The following is a 27,033-nucleotide window of genomic DNA, read 5'->3' on the forward strand; positions in this document are numbered from 1 at the left end:
ATATGGAGGTTCCCAGATTAGGGGTTGGATCGAAGCTGTAGCTGCCAGCCTACGCCAGAGCCACAGCAATGCAGGATCTGAGCCGTGTCTGCAACCTACACCACAGCTCACGGCAACATCGGATCCTTAAACCACTGAGCAAAGCCAGGGATCAAACCTGCATCCTCATAGATATGAGTCAGGTTCTTAACCTGCTGAGCCACAATGGGAGCTCCCTCTCAATTCATTTCTTCATGAGGCTTAAGCCCTCAGACGAGGCCAACTTGCACTTGAATCCTAGCCCAGCCGATTACTAGACCTATGATCTTGGGCCTGAGTCTCACTTTTCCCAATGGGGGTGACAGCAACATCCATCTTACAAGGTCATGAGAGGACTGGGCAAAATGGTCAATCGGCACTTAAAAATATAAGGCTCAGGGAGCTGAGCGTGTGTCCCCTCTCCACACAACCACTTCCTCATCTGTACAGTGGGCTGAACCTTAGCCCACAGGTGACTGTGATGAGTTGATGATAATTTTCATCGTGGCCACCACCTTGCACAGCTCCAGAAGGTGCTATTCACAGCCTGCTTGATGGGTCATGTGACCCCTCAGCTCTTCACAGCAGCCCTGACTGGCCAGCTTGAGGGCTTGATAAATAGAGCTATTTGTCTTCCCCTTGGAGGGGAAAGCGAAGAAGGAAATAAACATTTAAATAGCACACCAAGGGTGTGCTAAGGGCTATGGAGGGTGAAAATGCAGAAAAGGGGCCACCACTTAGAGGAGGGAATGAGGAAGGACAAGCAGGGGTCACAGTCATTTAGGGCTAACCCAAGGCACAGGCTATGCCACCTGGGGGGCTCCAGGCACTGGGGAAGGCCTAGGGGCTGGAAAGAGTAAGCTGGAGCCTCTGGGGCATGGAGACCAGCCAGGGGAGCCACAGCTGGAGTCCCAGGGGGACAGGGCAGGAAAAGAGGCCCGAGGTCTCTGGCTGGAGAGGGATATGGGGACAGAATGATGGCCCCCATTCCTGGCTCCCAGGAACACTCCTTGGCCAGGTCAGCAGGCAACCTTGGAGCCTCGGGGCTGCTGGTTTCCCCCCTCCCCCAATTCCACCACCCTCAGGCAAGTGCAATCACTGTTCCATTTCACAAAAGTAGAACTGAGCTATTTCTTCTACTTGCTTCCTCTGGCTGCTGTTAGACATTGCCACAAATGCCTCAGCTTAAAACAACACAAATGTATTCTCTTACAGTTCTGGAGAGCCGAGGTCTAAAATCAAGGAGCTGCCAAGACTGAGTCCCTTCTGAAGTCTTCAGCAGAGAAACTGGTCCCTTGTCTTTTCTTCCTAGATACCCACTATGCTCCCCAGTTGGTGGCCCTTTCCTGTGAGCACAATAACCTCTTGCTTCCATTTTCATGCTACCGTCTATTCCTCCAGTCTCCTGCCTCACTCTTAATCAGGATGTTTGGAATTATACTGGTCTCACTGGGATAATCTCCCCATCTGAAGATCCTTATTAATCACATCTGCAAACTCCTGCCTGCCTCAGGGCCTTTGCACTTGCTTTTCCCATTGCTTGGAGTGCTTTTCCCCCAGGTATTCATAAAGCTCATTCCTTCACCTCCTTCAAGCACTCAGATGAGACCTCTCACCCACATCCTGGTAATTCTCATCCTCTTCCCTGGGTCATTTTTCTCCATTCCACTCAACACCAACTGCTGTCCTAGAAATTCATGTCTTTTTATTTAATTGTCTGTTTCCCCTAGCCCGATGGAAACTGCCACAAAGACGGGGATTCTGTCTATTCTGTCTGCCTTGTTCATTGTTAAATCCTCAACACCTACAGTAAGGAACAAATGGGGCACCTGAAGTTCAGAGAGGTAGAGTGACTTTCCCAAGGTCACACAGCTAACAAATGGCAAAGCTAGGGATTTGAACCTAGGCAGGTCTAACTCTCATATCTTCATGTTTTGGCTCAATGATGCCAGTCAGCCTCTTTCTATGTACTTATGTAGATAACCAGGCTATCAGGTCCTGCCTTCTGTCTTCTCCTGGTTAATGATGGGGTAATTGTGGGCTGCTATGTGACTCACCATAGGAAATAATTAGAGGAACAAAAATAGTTTCTGTTGACCAAAGGCATTGGATTTCACAACAGACTGAGGGTACTGTGAGAGCAGGCAGCGGGCCCGTTTCACTTGGTACCATGGTAAGTGTGCCAGACAATGCCCCACACATAGTTGGTGCTCATGAAATCTTTGATGACAATTGAATGAATGGCTCTCACTTTGCTGCAGAGAGAAGATGTGCTGTGTATCAAGGTACTAATATTGATGTATCTATAGATCTATTTGTCCATCTGTCTCTCTCTTTCTGAGCTTTGGGGACAGCTCATTTTTCTGCCCTGTGGTCCTGGCCACATTCCCTGCATCTCCATATATCCTTCTTGCCTCTGCATCTCTGAGTCTCACCACATGGTCCCTCCAGTGGTACATCAGGAGGAGCCCCGCCGTCCCCTGAAGTACCTGCTCTCAGGGGTCAGCCATGGTAACGACCCTAAGAACAAAGGGAAACATGGTGGAAAAAGTTCCACAGGCCTCCCTGCCTCTCATCCCGAACTGCACGCTCAGGGACTGGCCAGAAGGTGAAGGTAGATGAGCTCTCACTGACTCTCCCACTTTTCTGTTCCTACCTCTCCCTTCCCGAGCCAGGATTTTCAAGAAAAACAGTCCCTTACCTTTCTGTAGAGTCTCCTTCCTCCCAAGCTGCCAGAAAGAGAAGTCTAGAAATCTCCCATAGTGAGAGAAGGAAAAAAGCCACAGGAAGGTGTAAACGAGGCTTATGTAATTTGCAGCCCCAGAGGGGCAGTGTGGTGGCAGCTGTGGCTGCAAAGATATCTCCCCAAGGGGAGAAGAGAATGACAGGGGGTCTGCAGGGCTGCCCATGGCAGGAGGTGGCTGAGGCCACACTGATGAAAAGGGATGAAAAATTGCAGAAGTCATATCAGCCCAAATGAAGAGGTAGCCCTAACGGATATCCATGCAATTCCATACACAAGCCTATCAATCAGCCACTTAAGTACCGTGAGGACAAGCAGTGATGGTCAGCGGTACAGACCCCATGATTTAAAGTCTTTACTTTACACATACAACCATCCTGGCTCCAAGTGGTAAGAGAGAAGCCACTAGTGTGTGGCCACATGTCCAGCTCCTACCACAACCCAGGCTCTACGCTAAGCATTTTCTCTAGAGTAATACTCAGAAATTTCATAATGTTCCTTGAAGGTAAGATGTGCCCATTCTACTCAGAGAGGTTAAATCACTTGCACAGGGTGACTTTTTTTTTTTTTTTTTTTTTTTTGGCATGCCCTCAGCTTGTGGAGGTTCCTGAGCCAGGGATCGAACCCATGCCCCAGCAGCAACTCAAGCTGCTGCAGTGATAATGTCAGATCCTTAAGCTGCTTCACCACATGGGAACTTCCCATGATGCTCTTCTCACTTCTACCTTTGTGCCCCTACATCAGGAATCAGCAAACCACTGCCTGCAGTCTTGTCCAGTGGCTGCCCATTTTTATGAAGTTTTATTGGATCACAGCCACACCACACCACACCTGGTTGCTTATAAATTGCTTCTGGCTGCTTTGGGGCCAAACAACAGCAGAGCTGGTTAGTCACAATGGAGACTATATGGCCCCCAAAGCCAAAAACACTTACTATCTGGACCTTTATAGAGAAAGGTTGCCAATCCCTGCCCTGTCATCAAGTCTCTCCCTGTTCCCCAAAGGGATATTTTAACAAGCTAATTCAAGTCATAACACAACATATTTAAAATCCTTTGAATAAAATCCAAATTTCCTCCCACAGCCCACAGGGCCAGCAGGATTTGGCATCCACTAACCTCTACCCCACTCACCCCCATGACAACATTCCGACTCACCGGGGACCTGGTTCCATGTTTCCAAGGTGATGAGCTCTTTCTAACCTCAGGACCTTTGCACATGCTGTTCCCATATCTGGAATGCGTTTTCCCAGCTTTCAATCTTGGCTCGAATTCCATTTCTTCCGAAAGGCCTCCCATGTTGTTATTCTCCATCCCCACCCTCAGTCTATTTCCTTTCTACCATCGATAATGGTTTGTCACTGTTTTATCTACAGTTTCACCTTTACTCTCTGCCGGGGCTGTGGCTGGGAGGTTCAGTGCTCTATCCATTGCCTGGCGCCTAGCTGGTAAACTATGAATGTTTGTTGAGCGACAGTAGCACGGGCCTGGGGGTACTCCTGAGCCACATTCCTCTTGCAGGTGCTCCTGTCCCTTCTTCCTTCCCACAAGTGATATTGATTTAAAAAAAAAGTCTGCAGAGGGGATAGACAGCTTCAGAGAGGTGAACAAGCAGTGCCCTCTCTTCAGTGAAGCCTCCGGATCAAATACTCCCACCTCCCCACGTCCTCCTTCTGACATGCCAGTGGCAGTGGTGGCTGCGGAAGAGAAGCCCCAGGTGGCTGCCTGCGAGTAGTCCCTCCCCAGGAAGGAGTCTGCTCCCCTCACCCAGACCCTATCAAATGTCCCCAAGATTGTCACACCACCACCACAAGAATCTCTGGGATGTAACTGGGCTTCCCTGGAGAAGGTGACACTGCAGGCCTGGGGTTGGGACTAAACAGGGTCCAGACCCCAGGAGTCCTAAGTTGAACAGCATCCACCAAAAAGATAGATCTAGGTCCTAAGCCCCAGAACATTTGAGGAAGGGTCTTTGCAGATGTAAGTAAGGATCTCCAGATGGGATACTCTGGGTTAGCACTGGGTAGGGGGGAGGCCCTAAACCCCAGGACATGTCCTTTTAAGAGACAGCAGGAAGACACTGACACAGAGAGGAAGGCCATGTGAAGATGGAGACTGAGATTCGAGTGATGTGGCCACGTGCCCCGGAACACCTGGAGCCACCAGAAGCTGAAAGAGGCAAGGACTTCAAAGGGAGCATGGTCCTGTCTGCACCTTGATTTCAGACATCTAGCCCCCAGAAACGTGAGAGGAGACATTTCTGTAGCTGTTACCCAGCCAGGTGGTGGTTAATTTGTCACGACAACCACAGGAAACTCATACACCTGGGACGGGCAGGCTCATCTCTTGCCTCAGCCCACAAAGCGTCACAGACTGCTTGGCTGGAGCAGACATGGGGGCTGAGTCACCTGGCACTGCATGAATCCAGGGACCCAGGTTCCACCTGACCACTATTTCCACCTACACATACACACGCTGCTTTTCCTCCCTTGGTATTTGTCTTCAGACTGACCTAACATTTTCTTATTCAAATAGATTTCCAGAGACACCTTGATCTCTGAGAACCAGCTCTGCTAGCGATGCATTCTCTCCACCCACCCCCCTTTTGTTTTTAGTTTTTTGGGTTTTTGTTTTTGTTTTTTAGGGCTGCACCCTCAGCCTATGGAAGCTTCCAGGCTAGGGATCAAATCGGAGCTGCAATTGCCAGCCTTCACTACAGCCCACAGCAACACAGGATCTGAGCTACATCTGCAATTAACACCACAGCTCATGGCAACACTGGATCCTTAAACCACTGAGCAAGGCCAGGGATAAAACCTGCATCCTTATGAATACTAGTCGGGTTGGTTACTACTGAGCCACGACTGGAACTCCACCCTTTTATTCATTGATTCAGTCAATAAAACCTTTATGAAGCACTGACTATGTGCTGGGCACTATTCAAGTCTCTGGAAATGCAAGAGGATGAAACAGATTGGAATCCCCCTCCTGTGACCTGGCTTTCTATTGTGGAAGGGCTGGGGGCTAATTACCCCCACTGAGTGCAAAGCTGTCAAAATGAACTATATTCGGGAATTCCCACTGTGGCTAATGGGGTTAAGAATCTGACTAGTATCCATGAGAATGTGGATTCAATCCCTGGCTTTGCTTAGTGGGTTAAGGATCTGGCATTGCCATGAGCTGTGGTGTAGGTCACAGACACAGCTCAGGTCTGGCCCTGCTGTGATTGTGGTGTAGGCTGGCAGCTACAGCTCTGATTTGACACTAGCCTGGGAATTTCCATAAGCTGCAGGCGCAAAAAAAAAAAAAAAAAAATTAAATTAAAAAAATTTGAAAACATTCATTGGCATGTGTCCTAAAATTGTCAGTGACCCCCCCTGCGGGTAAGTTTTGAAACAGACCCACAACTTCTCTCCCAGGGAGGGAGCAGGGTGGAGGCAGAGAACAGGATTTGAATTATGGGCATGCCACTTTCTAGCTGGGAAAGAACCCTGACAGCAAAGCCAAAGGAGCTCCAGGACTCCTGAGTTCCCTGTCTCTAAAAGCCTGTGGTTCTGGAAAGGGAGAGGCCTCCCCTACAGGGGCAGAGCTGGGGCTGGGCTGTGGGGCTGGGACAGCAGCATTTCTCAGGTGCTGAGCTCTCTGGGCCCAGACGTGGGCCTGGAGGACAGGCCAGAGGGAAGCTCTGGGAGAGAAGGTACAGCTGGCCAGAGCTCTTAGCTCGTGCCAACCCCACCCTCCCGCAGGCGACAGGAAGGAATGTCGTGTGACTTGTGGGATCTGCGGGCAAACAAACCAGGAGGCTGGACACTGGCCCAGGAAGACAGGAAGCCTGCCTCTCAATCTTCTGCTTATAATAAACATCAACTGTTCACTGACAATCTACAACTTGCCAAACCCAGACAATCTGTTTTATATGGTTTATCAGCACAACAACCATTAAAGTGAGTATTACTCTTCCCATTTCACAGATGAGGAGACCAAGGCTCAACTAGGCCACACAGTTCTAAGGGGCAAGGTTAGGATTTGTACCCAAGGCTGAACTTAGCCATCTCACAATACCCCATTTAGATCTAGTTCTGAACTAGTAAGTTGTTTTCAGTTGCAAGGGACAACTTTCCAATTCAATCTGGCCCAAGCCTACCTCCAACTACAAAAAGAATTATTGCAGAGTTTCGGGCCTTCCAGCATAACTGGATCCAGATGCTCAACAAATGTTCTCACAACTCTGTTACATCCCTTGACCTTGTTTTCTTCAGTGTAGGTTTCACTTTATTTTACCAAAAGTACAAAGATAGCTACCCAAGGTTCCAGGCTCCACTCTGCTTCACAAAATCTCTGGAAAGATATCACTCTGTTCTAACAGTTTTAGCACAAGTCCTGAGTATCATTGTCAGTGTTCCAGCTTGGACCAGCTCAGAACTAATCATTTGGTCAAGAGAAGAGAGTATTCCCATTGGCCAGAAAAGGATCAGGTGTCCACCTCTGAAGCTGGCAGGTGAGGACAGCATCCTCACCCCCCAGTCAGAGACTGAGAATGGGGTGAGTGACTCACCAAAGGGAAATCAAGTATCACTCACTAGCAGAGCACATTCCTGGCAAGCAGAACCATCAGATATCCAGGACAGCCTCTCTGTCACTCCCTTTCAGTCTTTGGTTAAGTTCCTTTGGGAAATGTCCAGCCTTATCCTCATGGAAAGAAGAAGCAAAGCCTGTAGCCACTGCAGCCAGGTAAGATGGCCTTGGAGTGAGATGAATTTGAATGGTCGATCAGGTTGGTGGATTGGTCATCTCCCCATAGTGACAGTGAGCTTGGCCACTGGATTGCCTTTGGACAGCAGGATGTAAGTGAGTGTGTGTGAGCAGAGGTTTTAAAAGTGTTTGGTTCATTTCATTAGGTCTTCTGTGCCTCTGCCACTTACCATAAGACATCTGGGTAACCACTTATTCCAGAAGGAAGACATACATGGAATGTACCTGGTCAAAGACTCAAAGCCTAAAGCAGAGCTACTCCAGAAGGCCCACAGACCCAAGAGCAAGACCCATACATGGATATTGCTGGAAGCTCCCAAAGTTTGAGGAGAGTTGTTTGTTATGCAGTGTTATCACAGCAAAACCTGACTATTACACTTTGAAAGTTTGGGAGGATTTATGTTGAGAGAGACCACCATTCTTTGAAGTAAACAGTCTTTTAGAGACTTAGTACTCTGAGCTGTGGCCAGTCTGTATTCTGCCAAGATGTCCTGGGAGCCCAGAAAGGCACAGACACCACATTTTAACACAACAGTCCTATTTCAACTCCCACAGAGGCCAGAAGGGGTTTCAGCATCTGTTCTGGAGCCCTACAACTGCCCTATATTCCCTCCAGGGTCTCCAAGGATCTTAATCAGCTGTGTGACCTTGGACAAGTCATTTGTCCTCTCTCAGTCTTAACTGTCTCATCTGTCAAAGGGGATAATGCTAATCCTTAGCTTTGGGAGGGGCTGATCAGGATAATTGATAGAAAACACAGAGTACCTGGTGCAGTAATATGGCTCAATAAATGTTAGCTTTATATTTATTTTTAAATTACTAGAGGAGTACAGGTGCATTTGCATGTTGAGTCTGCCCCTCTAAGCCTTGAGAAGATCATGCAATAAGCATCTCTGCACCCAGAATGAAGAAGCCCCCAGGTGCCTGAACCTTGGAGGAGAGAAACTTGGGACATGACAAAGCAGATTGTTCTTAGGTTTTCTTTTTGTGTTGCATTGTATTTTGTTTTAGTTCCTTGAAATCACACAGCCAATTTATTTATGTTGCTGGTTTCCCACACAAAAACAAAACAAAGACATGCTAATGGCAACAGCACTTGCTACAACTTTGACCCATGGAAAAGAGGCACGGCAGGAAGCAAAGTCACAGTTCCATTAAGTGGGCAAACATTGAACTCCCACGCTTCCTTTCCATTGGAAGTTCACTGCGAGGTAGGAGTTTCATGCTAAGTGACAAACCAGCCCCTGGTCCTGCCTTCTTCAAGGGCTGCCTTGGGGTACCTCCTGTCCCCAGCCTGGCAGCGTGAGCCTGGCTAAGCTGTGGCTAATTCAAGGCTTGCTGGGGGCTGCTTTACATGCTCAGTGTAATACTTGGTTCTCAGCTCATCCTGCTCCGCTGCTGTACATTTCATTTCCACTGAGGAAACTGAGACTCAGAGACGAAGTGATGGACCCACATCCCACAGCTAGCTGGTGGCAGCTCTAGGACTTGAACTCAACTCTGATTCTCAAGCTTATGCCCCCAATCCTATTTTAGGCTGTCCTTGAAGATCCTGGGTGCATGCATGGTCCTGGTCACAAGGGTAGGCCTTGTCCAATATGGCTGGTGTCCTTAGAAAGAGGGTAAAGTTGGTCACAGAGACTGACACATTGAGGGAAGATGACTTAAAAACACACAGGGAGAAGACAGCCCCCCATAAGTCAAGGAGACAGGTATGCAACAGGTTCTTCCCTCACAGCCCTTGTAAGAAACCCTGTCGACACCTTGACCTTGGACTGCCAGCCACAGGAACAGTGAGATTTCTGTTGTTAAGCCAGCTGGACTGCCATCCTTTATCATGGCAGCCTTGCAGACGCATACAGCACAGATCACATTAACGTTCAACAATCTTTTTCAACCCCTGTGGGCCAAATAAGCTGCATTCTGCCTTGAAAGGGCGCAGGTGGCAACCCCTGCTGCCTCGCGAGTCCCCAGAGCCCACCGTCCACAGGGGAGTCGGCTCCGTGGGAAGCCAAGGTCAACCGGATCAAATGGGAATTCAATTATGGTTTGGAAACAAGTCCTCGAGGTCACAGATTAAATGAGGGCAAAGGCTGGAACCGGGGCCCCAGGCTTGAGAAGCAGTGCGACAGCCCCCCCACAGAGACAGGCCAGCCTGTCTGTCAAGTACAGGAGAAAACTTGAATTAAAGGAAAGAGATAGATTGGATCAGTTTAGACACGACTCTGGACTAAGACCCCCAGCATGTCGCGTAATCAATACCCTAGAAAACATACTGGAACAGCTGTTTACAAGTATCTGTTAATTATTAAAATCAAATCTATTTTTTTCCCCTCGATTTAGTTGAGAAATCTCATGTTACACAGAAAGGTTAATTACAAACTGACTTCCAAGAACCCTTTGCTGGAAGCTTCTGTTTCATTTTCTCCAGAGATGAATCCTTGAACTCCATATTTGGGAAAGCAGAGGCAGGCTGGCTTAGCGAAATCGTTTCCTCATTCTGGCAGCCCCCAGAGTCAGCCAACCTCTCCGATGGACAGATGCAGCTGGGATTAACCAGAAACCACTTCAAACCCTCCCCAACCGTCTCCAATGTGGTCCTGTTGCTTTTTCCATTTAGACCGAAGACCACCATCTTTTCAACAAGCTGTCCTGGTTGCAAAAGTAAGAGGGTCTTGAGTTCTGAGACCACAATGAGAGAGACGACAGCATTGCAATGGCTGCACCAATTAGGCCTGTTTGCTCCCAGCCTCGGGGAAGGTAAATGGCCTATTACGGGGCGGGTAATGCGTACCACATGGCATTCCTCGGCCTCAAGGAAGCCCAAGAGGCCTCATTTCCCTAGCTGTCCCTGGAAAGGCAAAGCATGGCACAGGCCCCCAGCTCCAAGGCTCAGCCCCTTCCCCACTATTAAGTTGGACCAAGGAGCTTCCCTGCTTGCCACCGCCCCATTGCAGCCCTGCCTAAATGCAGTTCTCTCTAGCCAGGCTTGGAAACTTCCTTGTAGCAGGTGGGGCAGGACCAGCCACTGCCTCTGCCATCTGTCTGGCCAGTATCTAGTCTCACCCAAGGAAGTAGGACATGTCTTTGTCATAGATGCCTTTTATCAGGTTGAGGGGCTTCTATTCCTAGCTCATTGAGTATTTTCGTCACGAAGGCAAAAGTTTATTTTAAATAGAGACCTTGAGACTTTCAGATAAAGATGGAGCCTCGAACACACATATTTTGTATGCCCTTGGGTACAAAATTAAATGTTTGGGTTAGGATTGGGTAGGGGGTATTGTTTTTTTGGTTTTTTTGTTTGGTTGGTTTCAGAAAACAACCACCACAAAACCAAACAAACAGGTCTGAGAGAATGAAGAGGAGACAATAATAAGAAAATATTTTAAGCTGGAAAATAGATGGATAGGAAGCCACCGCCTTAAGAAAGCCAAATCTTAAACCCAGTTGCAAAAACCGCCAACAAACCAAATCCTCCAAAAGGTCAAGAACGTGTTCCTCATGTAATTCTAGATGGAGAGTGAAGGACAGGTATGAATGAATAAAGAGAACTGGTGAAAAGCTATTAAGGGAGTAGATGGATGCCCGGATTTGCTCCCGGGCCCTCTCCTCACTCCTGGAGGCAGGAGGCTCGCCCCTCTCCCACTCCACTCTAGAATGGATGTTTATGCCCCAGAGAGTCAAGTAGAAAGACGTGTGACAGTACCTGATGAAGGCTGCAGTCCCAGGAGACTTCTAGTAGGTCTTTACCTCCAGGTAGGAATTTGGAAGAGTCTGACATGTCCAAAGTGGACAGACCGAAAGAAAAAAGACACCCCCCCAAAGAGCCCAACCACATACTTCAACGCTTAACAAGCCCTACACTTAGCTTGGTGTTTCAGCCTTTTATCCCTCCCCCACCTCTTAAATAGAGACTTGGAGACACCTGGGAAAAGCCTTTACTAGGACATAAAACAAGGAACTTAACAGAGACTAGTCTGGGTTAAAAAAAAAAAGCTTTAAATCGTCATTAATTTTCTCAGAGATAAGAGAATTTAACACCACAGGCATGAAATGAGAAGAGGATGCAACAAAAGAAAAAGATGCAGAGAATGACTCCAAAAATGGCTCTTGGAAATCAGAAACATGACAGGAGAGCTTCACAGAAGAACTTCAATGCAAGGAAGAGGTGTGCTAGTTTCCTGGGGCTGCTGAAACCAACTGCCATCAGCTGGGTGGTTTAAAGAAACCTAATCTTACTGTTTCACAGTTCTGGATCCTTGAAGTCCAAAGTCAAGGGTAGGGTGTTTCTAAGGACTCTTAACAGGGAGAATGTGTTTCTTGCCTCTCTCAAAGCTTATGGTGGTTTGCTGGCATTGTTGGCATTTCTGGGCTTGTAGAAACTCCATCTCTGCCTTCATTTGCACATAGCATTCTCCTTGTTTGTGTGTCTGTCTCTGTGTCCAAATTTCCTCTTTTACCAGAATGCCAGTCCTATTGGATCATGGCCCATCCTACTGACCACATTTTAACTTAATCCTCGGCAAAGACCCCATTTCCCAATAAGACCTCCTTCACAGACACTGGGGTTAGGATGTCAACAACCTTTGGGGGGACACAATTCAATCCATAGGGTGAGGATTCTTTCCTAGAAGAACATAAACATGAAAAGATGGAACACAATAGGGAAATCTCAAGAAAATCAAAGGACATAAAATATCTGAATAACAGGAGTTCCAGAAAGAAAACTTAGTGTAAATGAAGGGATGTCACCAGTGAAATATTTCAAGACAATTTCTCAACACTGAATGACTTAAATTTGGGGACAGAAAGGGCCCACTGGGCAAAGAGCCAGGAAAGATCACGCTAGGGACATGGAAAAGTTTCTTTTAGTGTCTAAAGTGATTAGAGAGAAGAAATTGGTCCCATGCACAGGTCAGGGGCCAGAGGGCTTCGGCATCTCCTGAGCATTACCTGCTATAAGGAAGGAAAATGACATCCACCCTGGGAATTGTGCCAGGCATGTGTGAGGGAAGAAGAAAGACGTCATTGGTCTGCAAAGGACACAGAGAATATGCCTCCTCCACATCCATTCTTTCTCAGGAAACCATTGGCAGAGGATCACCATCAAAATGACAGAGTAAAGCAAGAAAGAGGAAGACTGGGATGACAGGAAATAGGAGATCCGACACAGAAGAAAAGGAAGGGTGTGCCAGGGTGATGGTCAAGGGAGGTCCCACTTGAGAACTGTGCCCCAGCCCTCTTCTGGGCTGGAATGTGTGTTTGTTACAGCAGCAAAACACAGCCTGAGCTGACTGATTCAGATGGAGATTTCTGCAGTCTGAAGCTGCCTGAGGGCTCCCCATTAACTCGTTTGGCCATCACATTCTCTGCATAATATAGATTCTTTCTTTTTCAGGGAGGAAGTCACCTAGAGGAAAGATGCTGTTTCAAAATTATCTAGATTCTCTTTATCTGCAGTGGTGCTTCAGATGATGGAACCATTCTAGAATCCAGCAAAAACTCTGAATGCTGCTCTCCAGACACATGCACAAGTGTGGAGTTCCTATTGTGGCTCAACAGATTAAGAACCTGATGTAATGTCTGGCCTCGCTCACTGGGTTAAGGATCTGGTGTTGCCGTAAGCTCAGGCCGGTCACAGGTGTGGCTCCAATCTGATGTTGCTGCAACTGTGGTGTAGGCTTGCATCTGCAGCTCTGATTTGACCCCTATCCCCGGGAACTTCCACATGCTGTAGGTGCAGCCCGAAAAAAAAAGAAAAAAGCACAGTTGCAATAAAACACACATATATTTTTGTAAGTAATTTCCAGGAATTCACCCCACAGCCTCCCTGCAGCTTATTTGGGTAACCCTGATTTCAGGTCCAATTAAAGTCTAGCCTTCTTCAAATATTCCCAATAGCAGAATCTAAGTTGGGCAACCAAAATCTGACATACCACTTCAGAAAACTTCCACTAGAGGACAGGGACTCTATTATTCAGCTCTGGGTCCTTACAATATTTAGTACAAAGTAGGCAATCAAGAAATGTATGTTGGGAGTTCCGATCGTGGCTCAATGGAAACGAATCTGACTGGCATCCATGAGGATGCAGGTTTGATCCCTGGCCTGGCTCAGTGGGTTAAGGATCTGGCATTGCTTTGAGCTGTGGTGTAGGCCAGCAGCTACAGCTCCGATTCATCACTTAACCTGAGAACCTTCATATGCTGTGGGCACAACCCTAAAAAGACAAAAAAAAAAAAAAAGGGAAAAAGAAAAAGAGATGTATGTTGGACTAAATACAGCAGCCCTATGGGAAGGCATCCCATTGTATAGAAGACCTCAAGGTCATCCAGCTATTAAGTGATGGCTAGATCTGTACCCCAAATCTACTGATCTCAGACCCAGGCACTGTCCATTGGCCCAAAATACTCAAAAAGGTATGCAGGAGAAACGTAGCACATTTTCTGAGGAATGAGTTTCATCAGGAATTTTTGTTATCGCTTAATGTTAATTTCACCTTCATGTAAGAGAAAATCCCCAAATAATAGTGTGTGATTGTTAATTTTATACATCACCTTGACTGAGCTAAGGGAGGCCCAGAGAGCTGGTAAAAGATCACTTCTTGAGGGATGTGTGTGTCTCTGAGGGTGTTTCTGGAAGAGATTAGAATGTGAATCAGTTGAACCATTTGAACTTGAACTACTGTGGGTGGGCATCAGCAGATCCACAGAGGGCCTGAACAGAAGGAAAAAGTGGAGGAAACGTGAATTTCCTCTTCTGCTGCTGGAGTGGGGACACAAGCTTCTTCAGGGCGTCTGCACTCCTGGGTCTCAGGAGTTCGGACCAGATGGTGATTTACACCAGCAGCCCCCCAGTTTTCAGGCCTTTAGACGCAGACCGAATTGAGCGCCAGCTTTCCTTTTTCTCCAGCTGACAGATGGCAGGCTGTGGATTTCTCGGTCTCTACAATCATGTGAGCCAATGTCTATAACATATCTCTCTTTAGAGAGATATACAAATTTGTCTATCGTCTATCTATCTAACTATCCTTCATATATAGCTGAACCTTGAACAACACGCTTTGAACAACTCAGGTCCACTTAGATGTAGATTTTTTTTTTTTCAATAAATCAGTTCTACAGTACTATACAGTCTGTGGTTGGTTGGATCCCCAGTTAGTTGAATCAGTTGAATCCTCAGATGCAAAACCACAGATGTGGGGGATTGACTCTGAGTTGTACTCAGATTTTAACTGCATGGGGAAGGGATCTGCATTCCTAAACCTCCCACGTTGTTCAAGGGTCAACTGTACATCTCCCATTGGTTCTTTTATTCTGGAGAACCCTAACTAGTACACAATGGCTTAAATAAAAGAGAAGCTCATTTCTCATCTGTAAAGAGGTCAGGGGCTGGGCAGGGCACCCAGGCTCGATTTTTGCTCTTGTTATCTTTACTATGTTGGCTTCCATCCTTAAGGTGACCTCATAGGTTGAGACAACCGAGTTCCAGCCATCACATTTAAGTTCAAGCTGGAAGCTTGAGGAATCAGGCAAAGCTAAAGGGTGCTTACTTCCCTTCAGTCCTTCAAGGACATTAAGTCTCTATTGCATAATTGGGAAATGTCAGTGTTCTTATATTCAAATAAGGCCATTTGATCAGCTGGACCTGGGCTCAGGCTGTTCAGACTGAGCATGCCCCTTGCAACACTGGGTGAGGTTTATCACGATGCGTCTCTGCACGGTCCACAATGGTGGTTTTGTGGAAGGCCAGGTCAGGCTGTGAAGTGAAGGTAAACATACTGACATCTGACAAATCAAGAGAAAAGCAGCCAAGGCTTCCAAAGAAAACTTAACAGATAGAATCTTAAGCCTTTCAACAGGACAGTGGGCGGCTGGCCACCACCTTGGCTCCTCCCACAGGGCCTGCTGCGTCTTGAGATGCAAGCTCCTAGCAGGGCGTTGGCCCTGGAGTGGAAGGTCATGTCTTCCAGGAGAAGTGTAAGGCCAAGTCAGAACCTTCTGTATGGGGAAGGGGGTGAGGGGATTGACTACCTGCTGTCCAGGAGCTATGCTTTACCATAAAACAACAGCAGGGTCGATGCTGGGCTTTGGGAGGGGGGCTGGCTTCATGGGAGGGAGACACAGGCTAAGAACTGAGGGAGGTGACACTGTTTTGAGGTCCTCAGGAGTACATGTGGGGGAAGACCGCTGGCTCTATCTACAGACTGCCAGAGATTCGCAGACGCATGTAGCCATTGTCAAATGGACATTTACTGCCTCCTTCTCCCCCTCCACAAATTAAGCTCTATGCAGCTGGGGGGCAGGAAAATAGCAGGCTTCCTCTAACTTTTCAACGGAAGCACATATCAAAGCAGCAGAATATACTGAGTGACATTTCTTTGAGGTCCTGTGTTTTACTGATAAAATTCACATTAAAGTAGTGTGTCACCACCCTCCACGCTTCGGTACCAGTCTTGTGTATTTCGCTTCTCCAGCCCTTCCAAGGCAGCAGTGACAGGGTCCCTGGCACAGGTGGAGCGGGTCTCACACTGGGGTCCCCGGGGCTCCGCCAACTCCATTAAGCAAAATCTTCAGATGTCTGGGTGGTGGTGAGGCAGGGGGGATTTTCTCAGGCACTGAAGTGGATGGTCACATCCAGAGGCTGCCAGCATCTCACCTGCTGTCAGGAAGAAAGGCTTCTGGCATCCAGGGATTCACTTAAGCAGGAGTGTGACTAAGAAGAGAGCAGATTCAAGTGCACTGCTGACAGTTGAAGCCGCAGTGAAATCCTCCCTGGGAAGTGGTGGAAGACAAATCCACAAGGCAGGGAGCTGCCCCTCCACCCCACACCCACACCGACCCCGCCAAGGCCACACTGCTGGCGCGCAGGTGCTCCAGGAGAATTTTCTGGCAATGAAGGTGCCAGAACCTTCTCTCTTCTGCAATAGCTGTTCTGGTTTATGGCGCTGATGGTCTTATCTCGGTAACTAATTGGCACCTGAAGGTGAAATGAGCGATCTCTTTGCAAAGCAACCACGATTCCAAATGCGGCCTCCGGGGTGAGAAGTGGCAGTTGTGCCAAACAGCTGAGTTTACCCAGAGTGGGGCAGGGAATTACCATTTTGTTAGCATCTATTGGGAGCCAGAAACGCCTTGTCTCACTAAATCCTTCCAACCACCTTATCATTCTCCAGAGAAACTGAGGTTCAGAAAGTCTCACCAAATGATTTTCCCAAGGTCACAGAGATTCAACCATACTTTGTCTTAACAGCAAGTCTTGCCACTAAATTCTTTCTGGACAGAGTTTGACCAGTTGGGAGGAGTTAAGTCAAATAAGTATAAACACCATGTTAAAGACAGTTAATTTTTTTTTTCCCCTGCAGGACTTCTCAGAGCCTTTGAAATACTAATGATCACTAAGAAACTCCAAGAGGGCTTCTACATTAAAGAGCACTTACCAAAACTTATTTGGCCATAGCTAGGCTCTGGCCTAACTGGTGTTCCAAGGAACTTGCTTGGGAGCTGGCTGCCCATTCAGCCTCTAGAAAACTAAAAGTCAGGATTCTGGATTAGGCGGACTTGATTCAAATCCTAATTTCTCCACTTACTAGCTCGGTGACATTGGGCAAGTTCCTTAACCTCTTTGTGCTCAAGTTTCCACTTTTGTAAAACAGACAGTTAGTGATTCCTTCATTCTACAACCACTTACCCAGCACTGACTATACCAGAAACCATTTTAGACACTGAGGGCTATGTCAGTTCTCACCTCCTGGAAAGAGACAGATGGGGATGTGTTCCAGGGATCAGCACACTTTTTCTAGAAGGAGCCAGATAACTATTTTAGGCTCTGTGGGCTTCCCAGGCTCTGTCGCAATGATGCCACTCTGCCATTGTAGCAGGAAAGCAGCCATACACAAGACCTAAATGAACAAGCACAGCTGTGTGCCAATAAAACTTTATTGACACTGACATTTGAATTTCATATAATTTTCACGTCACAAATATGTCTTAAAAAATTGTTTTCAACCATTTCAAAATATGAAAACCTCCTAGCTATCCGGCTATATGTAACCAGGCATTAAGGTAGGATGTGGCATGCAGGCTGTAGTTTGCCCACCCTGGCTGTAATCAACAGTGTTACTGTGAGGATTAAAGGAGTTAACACACATCAGCCATTTCAAACAGTAACAATAAAGTGTGCTGTTCTTGCTACTTCAATGCATTTTGCTATGATGGTGACTGTGTATGTTGAATAGAAAAGGTTTCCAGAGTCAGAATGAAATAGGAACTCTCATAAGGCTGGGAACACACATAAAAGTCCTAGGGTGAACTGGGTTTCCCGCCACCTCCAACTCCCAGGTGTCTCCACTCCCAGTTTACTCAGTTGCACTGGGGCTTAAGTTCCCACTTGGGGTTTATCTGCTTCTCCAGTAGAGCAGCGAGCCGGCCAGGAGTTGGCAGTCCGCCTCGCTCAGCAGCTCACCAAAGTGGTCCTCTTCTCTTGCTGGCTGCACAAGTGAGCCAGCCCATCTGCCCACCAGCGCAGGACAAGCGCACGATAAATGGGAGATGCTGCGATCCTCTGTCTTATTATCCAGTTTGTTCGCTGCCTTTGGCTGTACTGTCAGCATGATTTTTGCAAGGAGGAGTTGCTTGGAACTTTATAGTATAATTTATTAGAGGGTCTTGCCTCTCGGGAAAGCCTCAAATTCACATATTTTCCACTCTGGCAAGTTGTTAAAGAGTCCAGCCAATGAGCTAACTCTACAGTAAACTTTTCCAAATGAGTATCAATTCCTTAAAATGAGAAGAGGCAGTGAGTACAATATTATATATACAGCCTGGCTTCCACAGAGAGAGCTCTCCACATTCTGAGGCTGCTGCTGCAAGTGCTGAATTACTCAGGCTGAAAGATGGTTCTCATCTAGAATCCACTCTCCAGTAAGAATATAAGTGGTTCAAACTCCTGTGCACTAGGAGCTTGCGTGTGTGCGTGTGTGTGTATGTATGTATACGTCTACATCTGAAACCCAGAGACCAACACATCTTGGGCTCCTACAGTGTGGTGATGCCAGGTACAATGCAGAGTTCTAATTCTCCCCCTGACTCTTTTTCTTTCTTTTTTTTAGGGCCGCACTGCGGCATATGGAAGTTCCTAGGCTAGGGGTCGAATCGGAGAGGCAGCTGCCAGCCTACACCACAGCCATAGCAATGCGGGATCTGAGCAATAGCTGTGACCTACACCACAGCTTGCAGCAATGCCAGATCCTACTGATTGAGGCCAAGGATCGATCCTGCATCCTCATGGATACTAGTCGGATTTTTAACCTACTGAGCCACAACAGGAGCTCTTTCCTTTTTGATAATAAGGGGTCAGTGACCATCATGAGGAAACTCAAACTTTTAATGACGAAAAGCCATATTTATTGCAATACTGTTTATAGTGACAAACACCAGGCACCGACTTGATTTGTTTACATGTGGTTTCCAAACAGCTGCTCCTTCCTCTAGGCCAAGAAGATAGATAGATAGATAGATAGATAGATAGATAGATAGATAGATAGATAGATAGATAAAGGAAATATTTAAAAACAAGATAAGACAACCACAAAACAAACTCTCCTTATTCATTCCTGGTGTTAACATCTGTGAAGCATTAGAATGACTATAGGGAGTTTTGCTCTCCATACTAGAAACACAGCAAAGTACAAATAACCACTGGCTCCTGGCCTCTAAGAGCAGAGAACAGACCAGGAGAGGTTTGTTTCAGAAGGAGGAAAATGAGCCCGGGGAGGCTGACTTGCCTGAGGCCACCCAGGCAGTTGGAGGTGGGAATCTCACCCAGTTCTGGCTCCAAAGGTGTATCCTTTTGTTTTCAGGAATCACATCCGTTTGGTGTTCTGCCCTGTTATCTTAGAGTCCCCAAGGTTGGTAGAACCGGTGCTACAGCCTGAGCAGGTCCTGGTCTGGCCTACATGGTGACACCCAGCACTCATCTTGGCTGGCAGGCCAGTGGGTCTGGCATTTAAAGGGATAGTTCTCAGCACTGGCTTCCTCATTGGGTCCTGTTTTGCATGAGGAAGCGGAGCTTTTTGAAGAGCCAGTGTCGGTTATTTAAATCTCTCTCCTGACTCCTCCAAGCCTTCTGCTTGGAAGTCCTATGGCCCCAGCAGATGCTCCACAACTGAAGAGTTAATTGGAAACTGCCTTGCAGGGCTCCCCAGTTGCCTTTGGGCGGGTTTGGTCCAGGGCAGGAAGGTCAAACGAGTCTTTCCTTGCAGGAACGTGGTGTTGGGACCCCTGTAGAGTTGTGCTGAGGTTTCTAAGTCTGAATTCAGCTAAAAAAAAAAAAAAAAAAGAGTACTGTGATGGATTTGTGATGCCAGCCTCAAGTTCAAGGCAGGGAGAACAGGGTGGGTGGTGCCACTTATTTGCCTGGTCTAAGTCAAAAGCACCAGCAGGAGCGTCATTTGCGGCCTTGGCCCTCCTCTCTGCACACTTAACCCTATTAGCTGTTGATCAGAAAAGCACTGGATGCGAGCATTATTGGGACCAGAGAAATGCCTCTTCATTGGATGACTTACAGCCAGGCCTCCACCCCAGCCTTGGGGTTAATGCCTGCAGAGAAGGCAGGTTGACCAGCGGAACACTGCAGCTGGATACCTTTTACTCCAGGGTCAACCCAGACCTGAGCCCCCTTCTCAACTTTACAGACATTGCCTAGGATGTTTTCTAAAAAAAAAATCAAAGCCTTTCCTGAAGTTCTCAGTGGTCCATTTCTCCTCCATTTAACAGGGCCAATGCTGCCAGGAAGACTGTTTTTCCTTACAAACAGCATTAAGGCAGCCAGATGTGAACCTGGCTTTTCTTGATTATTAGCAAGCAAGACCTTGATCATGTTTTTAATCCTAATATGAGGATGGTTCTGAAGCTTGCTTTTCTATGATGTTAAGGTTTCAGAGGAGCTCTTCAGAACTGCTGGGAGCTCGGGGATCAAAGTCGCAGGGCCTCCCTGACAGCCTTCATTCTCTCAATGACCCTGGCAGAGGCTTGCCAGCTTCCGTGTCATGGGACTGTGGAAGCAGAGCCCAGCCTGGGCACTTTCCAGCTGCAGACATCATCCCACCCTTAACCAAGATGAATTCAGCAAGAGCTTCTCACCACCATGGTGTCCCATATCAGCCATGGTATTCCTCAGTAAGGGTCTGGACATGTGGTGTCAGTGCTGGGGTTTAGTTCAAAAAGAAGCCTTCAACTCCCTTCTCATCTTCACAACTGAAAGAATCCACTCTTCCTAAAAGACATCCTTGTGCTTTCACATAGGGGTCAGGCTCTTGCTATAAGGCCTCCATCTGGTGTGGGGAGCCCCCATCCTCCCCAAAGGTGTTGACAGTGCCACCAGCAGTGGGGACCCTCAAAAAGGACCCTGTAGGTACCAAGGAAAGCTAAGAGGTCGGGGTACAGCCCATGGCCTGAGGGCCCTGGGAAACCTCAGACACACCATCTGGTCTCTGCTCTCCAGTCCTTCCAGATCCTTTCCAAGGCTCCTAAGGAGCCAGACCTGGGTGATATCTCAGTAGTGAAAATAAGAACAAAAAAGAAGGTCACTAGGTTTTCTTTTACCAGGACAAACCCAGTTTCAAACTAGGGTCCAATCACAGTTACACTCTCTTCCTCTCAGTCCTCAGTTGAAGTGCAGAGCCAGGACAGAGAAGAGTCATCAGGGATGAATCTTAGAAGTTGTGGTTTCCATATTCTCTGGAAGGTTAGAGTGGCTGCCCGGGCAGCAGTCTCCCCAGCATGAGGCAGTAAGCTGGTTCTATGTGGCTTTCGACATTCATTTTCCTTTACATCAGAGTCACAATCTACCTAACTGCACTTGGCCAGAAATGAGTTGTCTTTTGAGGGTTCTCAGCCGTACACTGAATTAACCGTTAGCCACCATCTCCTTCTTTAAATCACTGCAACCTATCTCAAAGGACATGCTTAGAGATATCAGCTCATTTCCAAAATTCAGCCATTCTTTTAATTACATTTTCTGCTGCTGCTCTGAGCAGTGTACTGACACCCGAATCAACTCCAGCATATGACAAACTCAAGTTCTTAACCTTGTCTTCTCTGGAAATATTACACAAGTGCAAAATCTGAGTACAGATTGTAACTATGTTCCTACGGGAAATCTATACAGACAAAAATAAAGATTTCAATGTAAATTTTACTATTTTATTTGTGAAAAAACTACAAGCAGAATTCATAAATAGACATTTCTATTTAAAGCAGGAAAACGATAAAGTGGCTTCTAATAACATAGTCGTGCACATGCCAGTAACAGGAATATATTAACATCTTTTATTTGCTAGACAAAGAGCAGTGTCCAATATAAATTTCCCCCAAACATTTAAGACCTGTGAATTTCTGACCAGTTCACAAAACCACCAACTGACACTTTAGCATGAAGAAAAAAACAAACCTAACAGACTGTCAGCTCTAAAGACATTACAGAGCAGAAACTTCCAAAAGCGTTATACAAGCTGTCTTTCTGGGCAAATGAAAAATATAGCTCGTATAATACAGTAACAAAAATTCACAAGATTATGTTTTGACATACTTAACAAGCATTCTCTATTTGTCTCCAACAAACAAAGCTAAGGAAATAATGTAACCATCTTTACACAGTAAATTAAGGTTACAAGTCATACACAAGAACAGAACTGCTTGCGCATTAAAAACTGTTCAGCTCCATTGTCATACTCTAAATGTTGGCTCTTAAACCATTTTCGGTTACATACAAGCAAAGGTTATTATATATTCAGCAATTAATAAATTTTCAATAATTTAAGATACGGTAGCTTAAAAAAGTAGACTGAGAATGGTCTTGATAAGGCAGGTGAAACATCTTAGTGGAACTAAACTCACAGAAGCTTCTGCCAATGTTTTAAATATCCCGATTGAAACTGAAATTTTTCAATTACTTTGTGGGTGTCAAGATGTCTTTACTTTTTTTTTTTTTTGAACTTCATGACTCAAGCAGAGCAGGTCAATTAAGGTCTTTGTGTGCGTGTGCACATGCACACGCCTGAATGTGGAAGATTGCGTAGTATTAAAACAAATGGAAACTTGCAAGCGTTAACACTGTGCTTTTGTTTCGTTTTTATAACCTGCTTACTGTGCCACTGAATACCAAGTATTTCTGGTCCTCTTTGAATATATATCTTTATCATCTACACTAGTGTTTTACATGCTGCCTACTAATTGTAGGGCAAACTGCAAATGCAGGAAGTTACAGGAATTCCATTTCCAGAATACATGCCTGAGGGATGTCATCAACTTCGGAAATTAAAAGTCTAAAGTACCTACACCACCTCACTACCGTAACAGAATACACAACAGCAGCTAAAGGGCGGGCCCGATGACACCGCATTGGCGAGAGCAGTCCCTCTGTGGGCTGCAGTTTCTACCAAATCAGCAACCTCCCTCACTTCACCCCTCTCCACTCTTTTATTATCACGGAGGCAAAACTAAAAAACCAAGACATTGGCAATGAATTAATTAGCAGCCTCTGAGTAGCTGGTTAATCAGCTTTTTCCACTAATCTAGGGGTCCAATCACTTTACATGAAACTAATTTTGAAAAAAGTACACAGTGTTTCTGAACAAAGTGCATACCAACACTTATTGGTTCCAAAAGCAGTGCAACCCACATGAGTTTGGTGGCATTTAAATTTCTTTTAAAAAGTTAATTAAAAAACTTAGCAATTCCTTACATCTCTGGAAAATAAATATGGCTAATTTACCCTCCCTGAGACCCTTATTAAAGGAATATTAAAACTTTAGAAGGAATGTCTTTGCAATACCCCACTAATATTAAAATGTGGATTTAAAATTCATAGTCAAATCACTATGTATTATATATTCTGATGCTTATAGAAAGCATCGGATTTCCTTTGGTTCATTAATAAATACTTTAAAAATGTATTTAAAAAGGTAAGTATAGCTTGCATTCCAGATACAAGCAGTTATTTTAAAAAGGGGGGGACATTGTCCATGCATTTGAGAATAGACCACAGGAACAAATGGCACTGCTTTATCTTCTATACCTTTGAGAATTTAAATGATGGTACATTAGTAACTACAGAATAGTTTTAATGTAAATGTGAAAGGAGCCTTTCCTGTTGGCTACTCAAATCAAGCTGTTAATTTTTCTTTTTACTTGTTGCCTCCACAGACAGAAATTACTTCTATTCTTAAGCAAACCAGGGTTTTCACACCAAAATGTGGTGTTTCATTACCAATCTGCTGCCCTCCCAGAAGTCCCTAAAGTATGGTCAAATAAAGGAAGGTGACATCAAGTTCCCATGCTTGAAGTGACTCTGAAGTCTATGAGCTCTGTGGATATGAATGTTAAGAGTTGAAAAGCAGACAGACCCTCAATCCAAACAAAACAAAACATTTTAAAAAAGAGGAGGGGTGGAGTCTTGTCAGTGGTTTTTTTTTTTTCCCCCCTCATATTTTGTTTTTGCAGGACAGTTCAAAAAAAAGAGAGTGATAAGAATCTTTTTTCAAAGAGAGTTTACTCAAGCTGTCTTTATGTTGAGGATGAAAAAGATCACAGGCTCGCAGGAAGTAGGAGCTGTCCTGTCCCTGCAATTCTGGCTGCCGGCGCTTCGCTTCACCCATTCACCACTGAGTTCCTTCCCACAGCAGGGGACTGAGAACCTTCTCCCAACACCACCGAAAAGCTCCATGTCAGGACTGGATGTGCAGCTGATAACCTCTGTTCAGTCAAGCAAACAAGACTAGATTTTAAGAAAGAAAAAGAATTCCCATAACTGAATTGGTAGGGTAAGGGAAACGAGGGGATGTGAGGCAAACAATTTCAATTCAACGAAACACAGCTGCTGCCCTGTCACGTGCAAAGTGGAAACAGGGATTTGCTTCTTGTATGGATCAAAAATACAGCTTAGACAGTTTTAATCCTAAAACTAAGAGAAAATTTATAGATTTACCTCAGACATGAGTAGAGGTCTGGAAAATGGATGGAATTCGAGTTACAGAATACCATATTTTCATGAATGCTTATGTAAGAACAGCAATGTTAACATGTTAACCGTAATTTACACGAATACTTGGCATTCTGGAGCTAGTTTAGTTACTTATGAATGATCAAAGCCCTCCCAACTAAACCACTTGTGATTTGTCAGTTATTCCATCAAAAAATGCAGGCTATCTGGAGCAGTCTTTGAATTTGAGATCACATTGTTTAAAAAATATATATTTTTATATCGTCCAGTATTCTTTAGACAGATGAGAGAGTCAAGTTCCCGTGTGGGTTGGAACATACTTCATGTAAGACTGATTTTAACTTAATTTCAGCACTTTCATAGAAGGGACTGTCCCAGATCTGTAACTGTTCAATGTTGTATTCACTTCACAGTGTATCAAGCACCAGCGTTGCCATGGATTGGTTTCAAATAACCCTTTATATATAATTTTATATTTATATATATATAGTTATATCAAAACTGATAGTACATAGTATAACTGGAAGAAAGAACTAAACTTAAAAAGGATATGCTGAAAGGATGGAGTTTGTGAACACAATAAATAAAAGTACCCCCCCTCCCAGCCCGCCCCCTCCCAACGAAACAAAAACAAAAAACCAGTTGTAATGTACATGGAAAATTGTGCACAGCAGATTTTTTTTTTTTTTTTATAAAAAGTAGATTCAGGAGCACATCCAATTATAAATGATTGTTAGGAAAATCATATAAAACAATGGAATACATAAAAGTGTCAAGAGTAATTGTCAGGGTGCGAAATTCCTTGGTGGCCAGATGCCCATGGCAAGCAGAAATTATCCTGGCAGCATCACTAAGAGGTCGATGTCCACAGAAGATTCTCCAGGGATGCGAGCAGCATGGGCAGGTGGAGAATGTGAATTTCATACCCTGATTCATAGTTTTCACAATTCCATGTGCAATTTCAGAAAGATTCATCATTTACTGCTGACATGTCGCCCTTTGGCGTGGAGGAACGGGAGGAGCCCTTGTCTGTGCTCTCCGACCCCGAGCTGCTCTGGTTCTGCTGTTCTGACCCTGCACTGGAGGTCACTGTGGATGAGGATGTCGAGGAGGAGCGAGTCTTTTCCTTAAAGTCTGTGATAATGACGGTGACGTTGCCCACAGTTACTGCCAACTGCTGTGCAGTGCTCCTGTCCACGTTTTTCAGCCGGGGCCTGAAAGCAACACCACAGGGGAAGAGCCTGTTAAATCACAGCTACAGATTAAAAAGACTTCTGCCAACGTCATCTACAAACATGCAAACTCCATTACTCCGTGGCAATGACTCTACTAAACTGCCAGCATGTATACCAACACTTAGGGCCAAATCTGCCGACAGAGCTTAGTAAGAATAGAAACCACTATCAGTTAGCAAAGCTTTGGACCACTGCCAAATTACAATCAATGTATCTTTCTCCTGTTTTGGCCTCAGTGATATAAAAGTCTCTCATATCCATGTGTGTGCATTTTGAAGGTTAAGCGTCCCACACCTAGGTCTTTACTCTACCCCTTCTTAGCCTCCCAACACAAAGGTACAAAAGCACCCTGGGCTCTTGATTATGACTGGGTGAATCAGGGCAGCAGTGGAGTACTTCACTCCAGTTTGAAATACCTTGAAGTGTGATTTGTTTCACTGGTCTTTGTTGTCGCATTTGCTGACTGTATACTGTTTGCTTCACTAGGTGGATCTTTCAGAATATCAGACTTTGGTCTAAAAGGAGAGATACAAAAAAGAGGCATTTCAAAGGCATCTTTGATTCACCTGCAAAATAATATAGTACCTTCTGAGTTACCCAAGAACTTACTTTGTTTTCTTGTTGGTATTTTTCTTGGTGACACTAGGACTAATTTCCTTATCTTTCTCTGGTTTCTCTTTATCTTGCTTTTCAACTTTCTCCTTCTTCTCCTTTTTAGGGGGTGGTGGAGTGGCGTACTGTTGGGCCACTTGCTGTGCCACCAGCTGAGAATTGATCCGAGGTTTTCTAAAACATTCAAGAAAAGATGTGTCATTATTTGCTGTGTAAGTATTTCTTTTAAAAAAAAATTTTGGCCTCATAATTTCTTAGGTATTTTACTACTGGTATCTGGGAACTGAAAAGTAAATTAAATGGTGTTATTCCTACTTTATTATTTCTTGGTAGTATGGCTAAATCCATAAACTTCTTCCTCCTTCGAATCCCCTCTCTGTACATCTACCTTTAATGGCATATACACACATGCTCACACATCCATTTCCCTGTGCAGTCAAGACTTCTGGCCAATAAAACATGACGTTTCTAAGAGTGCAGAGAACACTATACTTCTTTTGAGCTGTCAAGATTATACTGACAGCTTTCAAATACTCCTGCTGCAGAGGGTTAATCTCATTTTATTAAATGGACACTAGTAATCCCGTGAAAAGAGAATGAAATTAGAAGTGTGACATTCACTCCTCAATCTAATTATTCTGACTTGGTCTGCTCCCCTGCAGCTCTGTGACTGGC

General features: G+C 45.5%; 1 protein-coding gene across 1 annotated transcript in view; it reads right to left on the reverse strand.

Moving 5' to 3' along the window:
• Positions 1-21,700: 21,700 nt before the first annotated feature.
• The window catches only part of RYBP (RING1 and YY1 binding protein), an 83,466-nt gene continuing 78,133 nt past the window's right edge, over positions 21,701-27,033 (reverse strand). The window contains exons 3-5 of the mRNA XM_047779226.1: positions 26,356-26,532; positions 26,163-26,261; positions 21,701-25,725 (exon numbers count right to left, since the gene is read on the reverse strand). Coding sequence (XP_047635182.1) covers positions 25,473-25,725; positions 26,163-26,261; positions 26,356-26,532 — 529 coding nt within the window. The 3' untranslated portion in view covers positions 21,701-25,472. The remainder of the gene's footprint in view (positions 25,726-26,162; positions 26,262-26,355; positions 26,533-27,033) is intronic.

This window comes from Phacochoerus africanus, chromosome 1, assembly GCF_016906955.1.
Source record: "Phacochoerus africanus isolate WHEZ1 chromosome 1, ROS_Pafr_v1, whole genome shotgun sequence".
Lineage (NCBI taxonomy): Eukaryota > Metazoa > Chordata > Mammalia > Artiodactyla > Suidae > Phacochoerus > Phacochoerus africanus.